This window comes from Mesoplodon bidens (assembly GCF_964165515.1).
Source record: "Mesoplodon bidens genome assembly, chromosome: 1".
NCBI lineage: Eukaryota > Metazoa > Chordata > Mammalia > Artiodactyla > Ziphiidae > Mesoplodon > Mesoplodon bidens.
This window is the reverse complement of record NC_138176.1, coordinates 113,447,781-113,459,994: the sequence shown is the minus strand read 5'-3', so window position 1 is coordinate 113,459,994 and position 12,214 is coordinate 113,447,781. Positions and strand designations below refer to the sequence as shown.

The following is a 12,214-nucleotide window of genomic DNA, read 5'->3' as shown; positions in this document are numbered from 1 at the left end:
TGAGCTTCCTCTTGGCGAATCCTTCTCGGCACCTAGCCTTCTCCCAGCAACTCCTCCCCTGGAACTCCTGGAGTTGAGCTGGGGGATAGTTTGGTCCACAGTTGCCAGGTGTCAGGAGGCTTCAGAGAAGCCTGGGAGGAAAATGGAAAGGGTGTTGTGGTCAGGAGCAGCTGTCTCCTCAGGGGAGTGGCCGTTCCAAGTTCAACATGTGCTTATGATCTGTGTTCTGTCGAGGAGGAGTAAGTGGCTGGGTTGGTCGTGAGAGTGGATTGCAATAAAACAATGACAATAATAACTACAGTCGCACTGGCTTGGCTTGAGCCAGTACTCGGCTTTATCTGTCTAGAAATGATTTTGCAGAGTAATGGGGAGGCTACTGGCCTGGAGCTTCCACATATCCCTCAGTTGAGAGGAGGACGAGGCTGTCTGGACCTTCCTGCTGGCCCCTCATTCCTCTCTCGGTATTGATCTACTCTACCAACAGGTGACATCTCTCTTTTTTTTTTTTTTTTTTTTTTTTTGTGGTACGCGGGCCTCTCACTGTTGTGGCCTCTCCCGTTGCGGAGCACAGGCTCCGGACGCACAGGCTCAGTGGCCATGGCTTACAGGCCCAGCTGCTCCGCAACACGTGGGATCTTCCTGGACCGGGGCACGAACCCGCGTCCCCTGCGTCGGCAGGCGGACTCTCAACCACTGCGCCACCAGGGAAGCCCCAGGCAACATCTCTTTGTGTTACCTAGCCTACGTTTGTACTGCTCGATGCACAACAGGCCAATAAATCGAGAGATGAGGTGTTGGGGCATGGAAGGTGACTTTATTCAGAAAGCCAGCAGACCAAGAAGATGGTGGACTACTGTCCCAAAGAACCATCTTCCCTGGAGTGAGAATTCAGGCTTCTTTTATACTAAAGGGGCGGGGGTGTGGCTGGTTGTTGCAGACTTTTCATGTAGGAATCTTTTGTTTTTGCACCTGTCCCCATAGGGCAGGTCACGGTGTTCCTATAAACCTCCAACAAGACAACTGTTTCCTCTGTTCTGCAACTTTTTATCTCTATATGAATGGAAAGGTGTTTTACCTTTAAAGGTCAGAGCTTTGAGAATAGGCTCTCCTGTATATTTCAGGCTATAGGCAACATTCTTTTACAGAAGGTGCAGAGCCAGCATGACTAAGCACAGGCAACAGAGCACAGGGGTTAGAGCTAAAAGAACAGATCCAATATGGAGTCATGTTTGTTCTTCTCTATCACATTTCCTTGGAAGCATGTTTCAAAACCTGTCTCCTCTGGGTTTGCACAAGTCCACTCTGCAGGCCATGGAATGGCCTTGTCCTTGGTGGTGCACACGACACAGCCTGTCCTTGGGCTTGTCCACTCTCCAAATGGACACCTCTGCCTCGGACCCACCGTGAAACAGCCTCTAACCCTGCACCTGTGCTGTGTCCCCCCCCCCACCAGGTCTCCCAGGCAGCAGCGGACCTCCTGGCATACTGTGAAGCTCACGTGCGGGAGGACCCTCTCATCATTCCAGTGCCTGCGTCAGAAAACCCCTTCCGAGAGAAGAAGTTCTTTTGTACCATCCTCTGACTCCGTTTGCTATGAAAACGTCTCCTTTTCTGTCCGTAAAATCCCTTGTAGAGACCGTGCATGCTCATAGCTTTAGGGAGCTCTGCCCACACCCACCCCCGCCCAACCAGGATTGCCCAGGCCTGTCTCCTCTTTTCATTGGTTTTCTTCACTGCATTCTATTTCACTTTTTCTTTTCATTTTCATGTTATTTTCATTATTAGAAAAGGAAATAGACATTTTTGTAGCCAAATAACAAATGTGCCAAGTAAAAATAAGTATGGGTTTAAAGGCTTAAATTTTTTAACATCAATTCCCAAGTTTACATAGGTCAAGTGTATACATTTCAGTGGATAATTTATTGAGAAGTGGATAATTTATTGAGAAGAGAAAACAGTCCCCCATTCGTGATCATTCAGCGTCAAATTAGATCATTTTGACCAACTGAAGTACATGGGTAAAGTTTCCATCTCTCTTCCTGGAGAGAGCAGTTCTGGAAGTTCTCTATTTCCTGCTTTTCTGTCATCCTATTTAAAGAAGAAATAACCTACATCATCGGATGGTTTTCTAAACGTGGGTCATCCTGGGGCCTTGTGGCCCAGCCCCTGATGGAGGGTCCAGACCCCTGTTTCCCACTGATTGTCATTGATCCCTTTGGAGGTGGTCCTACAAATGTAGGTGTTGGGTGGATACTGGAGTGAGCTTAACTAAACGTCACACCATTACATCTGTTTACGTGCGCCAGCCAGGCGGGCCAGGGGCACATCTTCTCTCCAAATGCCACCTTATCCCGCTCCCTCCTATTCTGGCTCCTGCTCTGCATGGGCTGCATTAATAAGGACCTGTTCTGGGGACTTCCCTGGCAGTCCAGAGGTTAGGACTCTGTGTTTCCACTGCAGGGGGCCCGGGTTCAATCCCTGGTTGGGGAACTAAGATCCCACAAGTTGTGTGGCATGGCCAAATAATAATAATAATAATAATAATAAGGGCCTGTAACACATATATATGGAATTTGAGGGAAAAAATGTCATGAAGAACCTAGGGGTAAAACAGGAATAAAGACACAGACCTACTTGAGAATGGACTTGAGGATATGGGGAGGGGGAAGGGTAAGCTGTGACAAAGCGAGAGAGAGGCATGGACATATATACACTACCAAACGTAAGGTAGATAGCTAGTGGGAAGCAGCTGCATAGCACAGGGAGACCAGCTCGGTGCTTTGTGACCACCTAGAGGGGTGGGATAGGGAGGGTGGGAGGGAGGGAGACGCAAGAGGGAAGAGATATGGGAACATATGTATATGTATAACTGATTCACTTTGTTATAAAGCAGAAACTCACACACCATTGTGAAGCAATTATACTCCAATAAAGTTGTAAAAAAAATAATAAGAGGCTTAAATGAAAAAAAAAAAAAATAAGGGCCTGTTCTGGGCACAGCACTGGGTCCTGTGGGGTTTCACCAGGGTGGCCCCTGCCCCAGAGGAGTGAGTGAGGGGCAGCAGCTCACCACGTAGCATCCACTGACCAGAGCATTCACACGTATTCATTTATTTAATCCTCCAACAATAAATAAATGCCGAGAGAGTATGTCTGTTCTAAAGAGAGGGAAACTGAGGCACAAAAAGACCACGTAGTTGCCCCGAGGTTATAGATCGTGAGCCGGAAGACTGGGACCTGAGCCCCTGAGCTCCACTGCCTTCCAGGCCTACCTGTTTGCAGGCAGGTAGGTAGACATGCAGACAACCTGATCCACATGCCACAAAGCATCGTTGCTGGGGTCCGCTCAGCAGCACACTTCTCTTCCCATCTTCACCAGGAGCAGGCACGTTGGGCCCGTATTCTGGCAGCTTATGGAAGATGAAACGTGCTGCTGCCGTGGAAGGCTAGGTGGCTCTCGATTTTTCTGAGACAAACTTGCAAGCCCCACCTCAGACAAACTCCTACCACCCCGGATGAAGGAAGGGAATATAAACCACAGGGGGCAGAGAGCACTCTGTCCAAGTATGTCCTGTTCCATTTGTTTGGAAACTGTCTCCCTTCCTGGCTCTGGCAGTGGCTTCACTGTAGGGCAAGCCATTGTGTGCCTGGAACCTGCAAATTGGGGATAAGGGTAGTCACTCCTCCTGCCTTTCTGTCTAGGACAGAGGGAGGTGCTACATAGATGAAAGCTCTGATTATCATTTAAAACAAATGTGCTCAATGCCAGGCTATAGTATAGGGAAGAACGCATGACTTCAAAGATCCATGGTTCAGTTGGAGGAATTATGTAAAACTGCCTACAAAGGGGCAAATGTAATTTTCAGATCAGTTAATGACTTGCTACCCTCATAAATGGTTTTAGTACATTTTTATTCTTTGTCTCTTTTGTCGAAACCCATTCTTTGTTTCATGAAAGCTCCCTGATAATAGCACTGTTGTTAGGAAGCTGTGTGCTCAAACTATAGCAGAATTGTATGCTGTCTGTGATAATAGGACTTCCAGTCCTCCTCTATTTTGGTTTATGACCAGGATCTCTTTATTCTGTGGTCCACAGTCTTCACCAAACTTTCTCCCCTTTGTTTTCACTTCCAACATCCCTCCATATTCTGCCTCCACTTTTCCCCTCTTTTTCCTTCTCCTCCTCTCTTCCTTGCATCCCTCCATGAGATGCTTTTTGTCCTTTTACTACACCTTTTCCTTCCAAACCTATGGCGTTTTGTGTGGCTTGCCCCTTTTAACGTTTCCCTGAACTCATTGCTGCCCTTAAAGGCAAGTTCGTGAACATCCACTGTGAGACACACAAACATGTGGATGAGCCCCTCCCCCCCTAGCAATCGCCGGGAGCTGATGAAGCTGCCTGTAGCGGGCAGTTGTCATATGGTGTTTCTAGCTTGGCTGTCCAGCACCTGACCCTTTTCCTAAAGGGAGAAATCATGAAATCACCCCTATGTATAAATGTAGGGATGCAGCGCCCCCAGCACTGTGGATGCTGAAGTGGGGAGGTCTCTGTCTCTCAGGTGCACCCCCTTTTCCAGCACCAGACTGGCCAGTGACCCAGGGTGAACTCCTTGGACTCCCATGCTTGGGATTGTGAGCTTGGTGCAAGTGACACAGAAATTAAGGGATGTTGAGATTCGTTTCATGGGAGCTTTGGTGGTCCAGGGGTGGCAGGGATCCAGCAGGGGAAGTGTCTAGGATTGGCAGGCTGCAGGGGTGGTGTGTCCACTGGTAGTAATGTCCAGGGATGGCAGAGTGCTGAGCAGACCGTTTCTGCTTCGTTTCTTGGCCCCCACCCATCTTCCCAGGTCTCCTTTCTAGCTTTCTGTCAATTCTGTGAGCTGCCAAGCTCCGTCCAATAAATTCCTCATTCTTCTGTGAAATAGCTTGGGTTGAATGTACATATCATATGACCTAAAAACTCCACTCCTCTACCCAACAGAAATGTGTACGTATATTCACCAAAAGAAATGTACTAGAATGTTCACAGAAGCACTGTTCATAATCCCTGAACTGTAAAGTACCCAGATGCCCGTGTTGAATGGATAAATTATGGTATATTTGCACAGTGAAGTCCCACACAGCAAACAGAAGGGGTCCTCCTGCAGCCACCCACACAGCACCATGTAAGTCTCATGAGAGGAGGCAAGTTCGTACTGTATGGTTCCACTTATATCAAGTGTGAAACCCGGCAAAGTTCACCTCTGCTGTTGCAAGTAGGGATATTGGGGGGATGGTAACCAGAAGGGCACAAGGGAAATTCTCGGACCTTCTGTTCCTTGATCGGGTTGCTGGTCACCTGGGCGTATCTAGTTTGTGAAAATTCTTCGAGCCGTACACTTGGGGTTTGTGCCCTTTTCTGTATGGATGTTGTACTTCAATAAAAAGTTGGTTTTGTGCCTAGCAATGGAGAATCCTACGGTTATTTTTTTTCCTTTTTTGGGGGGGCACTTTGCTCAACTTTTTACTCCTGTTTAGGTATAATATCATTAGTGGGGCATTTAAGTGTATTTAACAACATTCTGAAATACGAAATACTTGTAATCCACAGCTCTCTGGACAGAGAATAGCTCTCAGCACAACGCAGACGGTTGCCCGTGAATGGGGCATGTGAGTACTGTGCGTGGAATCTCTGTCTTTGGGGAGAACAGTGGGAAATCCTCCTGGGATTTCCCACTCGGCTCAGCCTCTGTCAATGAGGCCGGTGACCTACCCTGAGCCTCTCCTTCCTTCCGAGCACTAGAATGAATGGCCGGCCACAAAAACCTATTATCAGACACCACCTCTGGGGAAAGGAGCTGCCACAGGCACCAGCTGGCTTTGTGATGATGCATCTTCTGAATGCAACCCGGTCTCCCAAATACACTGAAGCAAACATGGCTCCCTCAACTCTGCTCCCACCTACGGGGGCACTGGACCCCCTTCCAAACCTCTGACTGAGTCTGAGGTCCCCCAGGGCTGTCTCCTTGGCTCTCAGCTCCCAGGTGGCCTCAGCATTCTCCTTCTTGCAGCTCTGAAACGTTGAATCCCAGGGTGATCACAGAGTGGCTTCATGCTGGGACTCCTGCTACATGAATCCACAGGTCTTACCTTTGATTCTGAGCGCCAGGCCCACGGAACTCAACAGTGAGTCTGAATTGTCAGCAGCCTCCCTCCGAGGGAGGGGAGCAAAGCAAAGGTCAGAAGGAATTTTGTTCTGATGACTGTTCCAATTTGACATGAAACTAATGATAACAACTAGTGTTTGGGGAATTCCCTGGAGGTCCAGTGGTCAGGACTCAGCACTCTCACTGGTGGGGCCCTGGTTCAACCCCCGATCAGGGAACTAAGATCCCACAAGACGAGCAACAAGGCCCAAACAACAACAAAAACAAAACCACAAAACAACTAGTGTTTTGACCTGAGAAGAACATGGTTGTCATAGATTAGACAGAACTGACCTACACCTCCATCTCCTTCAGCCCTTCAGGGTGGCAAGAAGACACCAGGTTTTATGGAGGACCCAAACGAAGCTCTCCACCCTGCCCCATGCTTCAGCTCCATCTCTCGGGGGCACGCCACTCTGCCCTCCCTGGGACACACAGCCAGAGCAGCAAGGGTGGAGGACAAGCTGGCTGTCTGCCCAGTTTCAGTGTTTCTGGAGGTATGTGTGGATGAGCCGGTGATAACTCCCACTGGTCAACACCTGACAGCCCATCCAGTTTCTAATAAAACCCTTAACACTTGATTCTGCATTAGCTGTAAATAAGTTACTGACTTGTAAGATGTTCAGGCCCGTGCATGGTAGTTAACCAAATGCTGGAGTTATTGTGACCACTTACCTCTAAAATGGATAAACAACAAGGTCCTACTGGATAGCACAGGGAACTGTACTTCAATAGCCTATGATAAACCATAATGGATAAGAATATGAAAAAGAAGGTACATATATGTATAACTGAGTCACTTTGCTGTACAGCAGAAAGTAACACAACATTGCAAATCAAATATACTTCAATAAAATAAATTTAAAGAAAAAAGAGATTTCCCCAGTGACACAGAGTGGCCTCCAAGGCCCCACCAGCTCTGGCCCTACTTCTCACCAGAGTCACTTTCACACCTCACTCCCCGCAAAACCCTGTGCTGCATCCACACTGGCCGTTATTCAAGCGTATCTCACTAGCCCTGTTCCCTGCCGCCACAGGATCTTTGCATCTGCTGCTTCCTTGGCCTAGCACGTTCCTCATTCCTCTCTTGGCCAGGTCGACTTACTTTTCAGATCTCAACTCTGAAGGTGCAAGCCTTCCCTGAACTCTCTGACCAAGTCAAATCTGTTTATATGTTCTTCCTGTGCTGTGAAGCCATCTGTCATTGCTGCAGTTTTACATTTGTACAAATGATCGCTCAGTGCCCATCTGCCTCCCTGACTATGCTGTCAACACCATGAAGGCAGAGGTTTTTTTTTTTTTTTTTTTTTTTTCTTTTTGCGGTATGTGGGCCTCTCACTGTTGTGGCCTCTCCCGTTGCGGAGCACAGGCTCCGGATGCGCAGGCCCAGCGGCCATGGCTCACGGGCCCAGCCGCTCCGTGGCATATGGGATCCTCCCAGACCGGGGCACGAACCCGTATCCCCTGCATCAGCAGGCGGACTCTCAACCACTGCGCCACCAGGGAGGCCCGAAGGCAGAGGTTTTATCCCCGGCACCTAACATATCACCTGGCATATGACGGGCACCTGATAAGTATTATCCCAATGAATGAGTGCAAGTCACTACCAATCCCCTTTGTGACCCTGAGCGCTTCTCCTTAGAGGTTCTCATAAGCTGCAAACCAGTGCAGATGAGCCCTCAGTAAACACTGAAATAGTAACTAAGGGAAGGAGCGAGGGAAACCGTTATTTGTTGAGTGCTTACACGTGGATCATTTATTGCAAAGAAAAAAACATACCCAGCCAAGGAGTTCACGTTCTAACCCTCACAACAATTGTGTTGTAAGATTAATTATCTTCATTCTGGAGATGTTTATTCCTCAAATGTAAATGAGGAAGCTAAGTTCAAATTAAGTAACTTGCCCAAGATCAGACAGGTACTAAGTGACTGGATTTGAATCCCAATCAGTCCTTCTAACTGACCACTGCTATAGCGCCTGTAGTTAAATCAAGGAGTCTAAGAGCCAAAAGGTTTTCATATCCTCCACCCCACATTTTTTTTAAAAAAGCTACTTGGAAGCCAGGGAGAATGCTTTTGACTTTATAGTATGATTATGTTTTCTGGCCATTTAAAAACCATAAAGCACCTGCACGCTATAAACCCACCTTCATGCTGTGCAGCTGAACGCTGGTTTAATTGTAGTAATTCAGGCCAGGGAAGGGCAGCTCCTGGGTAAGTGATGAAAGAACAGCTTGAAGAGGAAAGAAACATTGTCCCGTGAAGCATGAAGGGAACATTAGTCAGCTTAGTTCATGCCTAATGCCCATTGTTTGGAGTTAGCGGGTATTGAAGTGTTCCTGTGACAAAAGTGACCTATTATTACCATGGCCAGGTGTGTGCATAAGTACTAGGTCTCTGACTTTTCCTTCCAAAGCATTTGGAAAATTCTCATCATTTACTTGGAGCTTTTACATTTGTTATATTCTCTCTTTTTGTTTTTAAGTTAAATTAAACTTCATTTAACTCAATTTTATGTAGAAACCAATCCCCAGGCAGAATATAAGAAACCATTGCCCTTATGAAGTCAGTGCCTTGTAGTTGATGCCACTTGTATAAAACCTGTTTTCTGATCAAATAAGTTATTGTTTCATCTTAGCCCTGCCTGGTCTCTTATACTCATAAGTACAGATCGGCATCAGCACATCTTGCTGCAGTGAAAATTACATGGGGACAAGAAAATGCAAGAAGAAAGGAGAGGCCCCACTTGGTCAACAAATAATGATTGAGCCAGGAGGTATTTGGGAGACAAACACACACACACACACACACACACACACACAGAGTGCCAAGGAGCCTGGGTCATGGAGTCAGAGGAACTCAGGTTCAGATCCTGGATCTGCCACTAACTGGCTCTGCCACTGCTCTGAGCTTTTATTTCCTCATCTAGTAAAATGAGCAAGCAACACCTATTTCAGAGGAATTCAATGGAATAACGTAAGTATTTAGCATTACCTGGGACATAACACATGCTCAATAAATAGGGACTGACTGTATATATCTTTTATTATTGTGGAAACAAAACCGGCTTCAGAACTTAAAATAAGGCTTTGTCATTTATTGTGGAAACAAGACCAGTTTCAGTATTTAAAATAAGACTTTGTCATTTACCAAAGATGCACCAAAGGAAGGAGAGAAGGTAAAACTTACCAGCCAGTAGCTGAGCACCCATCATACTCCAGTACCTTGATACATCAAAATTCCAGGCTTATTTATACATAAATACAACGTAGGAGTCTCACATTCCAGGAACAGCTTTGTGGAGAAGGGGCCTCATGGCAGACAGGGAAGGTGGACCTTGTGCTAATGACCAATGGAGCAGGTGGTCAAGCCTATAGCTGTAAGTTTGCAAACTTCAGAATTGGTATTTAAAAAGGCAATAATAATATTCATCTGAAGGAGGTCAAAATATTTGCTTGGTAAAACATTCAGGGTCTCTGAGGGACCACAGTATTCACCCAAGGCAGTAAACCATTAAGGGTCTCTATGATGGCTAGAACTTTCTAACTACGACCAGGTAGTGCTGTCTTTGTGTGGTGAGCTGATTTTTCTGTGTTATCTTCTCCTGGTTTTTACCTCTGATAATTTTGAATGAATACACACTGGACCGAGATAGCAGAGGCTGGACTCCTGCTGTATGATGCCAGGTCACACAGGGCATGGAGGAAGGGCTCTTGTAGGCCAGGCTGGGCTGGTGAGGAAGGTCCCCCTGCTGCCCCAGCTGGATGCTGGAGGAGAGATGGCTGGAGAAAGAAACCAGGGGTTCTGCCAGGGAGAGTCAGGGGCTTGTCATTGTCCAGGCACAAATTATTTAATTATTGTTACAGACTGAATTGTGTCTCCCTAAAATTCGTATGTTGATGTCCTAACCCCCAGTAACTCAGAATGTGACTATATTTGAAGACAAGGTCTTTATAGAGGTAAATCAAATCAAAATGAGGCCTTTAGGGTGGGACCTGATACAATATGAGTGGTGTCCTTATAAGAAGAGATTAGGACACAGACACACACAGAGGGAAGACCGTGTGAGGACACAAGGAGACAGCCACGTGCAAGCCAAGCGGAGACACCTTAGAAGGAACCATTCCTGCCAACACCTTGATCTTGACTTCTATCCTGCAGAACTGTGAGAAAATAAATGTCTGTTGTTTAAGCCATCCAGTCTGTGGATGGATGCATTGGAACTCAAAGTCTTAGCCACTGGATTGCCTGGGAAGTCCCATGACTAATACCATTTTCAATTTTTATTTTTCGGCTTGCAAAATGTTTTATTTATTTAAAATTTTTTTTCCATTTTCAAATTTTTATATAGAGCTTACCAGGTGCCAATCCACCTTCTAAGCACTTTGCAAGTATCACTTTCTAGCTCCTCTTAACAATCCTTAGAGTACTATGATTACGCCCATTTTAAAGATGGCAAAATGAGGTACAAAGAAGTGGAGTGACTGTCTTGTCACCTGAGTAGGAACAGGCAAAGCTGGAACCCAGGAAGTTTAGTGCCAGAGTACATGCTTTAACCACTTTGCTATACTGCCCTTTAGAGTAAGTGGGAAATATTGATAGTCGATACCCAAGGGTTCAAATGAAAATAGTGGGCAGCTGAACAGGGGTCACAGGATGCAAGTGATGCTGAAGAATCCCAGCAGGTGGTCAGTCGTCATGGGGGACAGGAGACATGGGGGCAGGGGACACATATGCCTTCAGATAGCTGGGAGGAAGCCACAGGGCAGATTACAGGGCCAAGCCCCAGTTGTTATGGGCCTGGTTAGTGTAAGATCCGGATTCATGTAATGTCTGGAGAACTAAAATTTGCCAGAAAAGAATATGGGGTAGAGACCACAGTAGAAGCCCAGTCCTGCAAACTGGGACACATCAGAGGCAAGAGAACTCAGGCCTGGGGACCCCAGGGTAGAAGCCTCATGAGCAGAAGAGGTGGTGGACATGTTCAGAAGAACGTCACAGATTTCAGCCAGGTGACAGGTACTGTTTTCCAAGTCAGCCTCATCAGGACGGAATGGGGATAAAAGTCTACACATGAGGGCAAGGCTACTTGAGCACAGATTGGAACTGACTGTATGGGACTCAGGAAGCCCAACTCTGGGGACCAGAAAAAGCAGGAGGAGGGAAAAGTAGGAGGAAAACTTTTCCGGGGGCGGCCAACATTCTCTGGGAATGTCCTTTCCTGCCTATGGAGAAGGAGACACCTATTTATATTAATTATCCTGAAACTCATTGCTGAAGCCGGACTCGACTCCACTAACAGAGAAAGGCTTGGAAAAGGTTTACTGCTGCAAGAAAAAGGATTCCCAGAAGCAAGCAAGGTTGACACCAGAGTACCTTGAAAGAGAAGGAAACAGGATTCCATGTCCTCCAAATGCCATTATCTTTCTCCATGTTGACATCTGGCATTTTGTAAACATCATACAAGCAGGCTATATTTTTTTTTCTGAAGAGGGGCGTTGTTTGAAGAGATGAACTTCTAAGCATCTTGGTTGAAGAGTTCTCCAATACAAAGTATCCTGGGTGCAGAATCTATAATGATTTTGTGATGATCGACTCTCCATTAATAACACTTTCTTGGGTTTCCCTGGTGGCGCAGTGGTTGAGAGTCTGCCTGCTGATGCAGGGGACACGGGTTCATGCCCCGGTCTGGGAAGATCCCACATGCCGCGGAGCTAGGCCCGTGAGCCATGGCCACTGAGCCTGCGCGTCCGGAGCCTGTGCTCCGCAACGGGAGAGGCCACAACGGTGAGAGGCCCGCGTACCGCAAAAAAACAAACAAACAAAAAACACTTTCTTCCTATAATGCAGATGCTGATAAAGTTAAATTAAGATAAACATATTCCACTAATCATGAAAACTAAGAGAAAATAAGTTCCCCCAAATCTACTGAGGATAAATGAAAGACTCATTTAAGAAATCATTGAACTTAAGCTTTGCTAGTAGAATATTTATATTTAAATACACATATGTGATTAATTCATTAGTGAT

General features: G+C 46.6%; 1 protein-coding gene across 2 annotated transcripts in view; it reads left to right on the top strand.

The window, feature by feature from the left end:
* The window catches only part of GNG4 (G protein subunit gamma 4), a 77,965-nt gene extending 73,865 nt beyond the window's left edge, over positions 1 to 4,100 (top strand). For both annotated transcript variants that reach the window (XM_081229623.1, XM_081229622.1), the window contains one exon: positions 1,454 to 4,100. In XM_081229623.1, the coding sequence (XP_081085749.1) occupies positions 1,454 to 1,582 (129 nt within the window). In that variant the 3' untranslated portion in view covers positions 1,583 to 4,100. The remainder of the gene's footprint in view (positions 1 to 1,453) is intronic.
* The last annotated feature ends 8,114 nt before the right edge of the window (positions 4,101 to 12,214 follow it).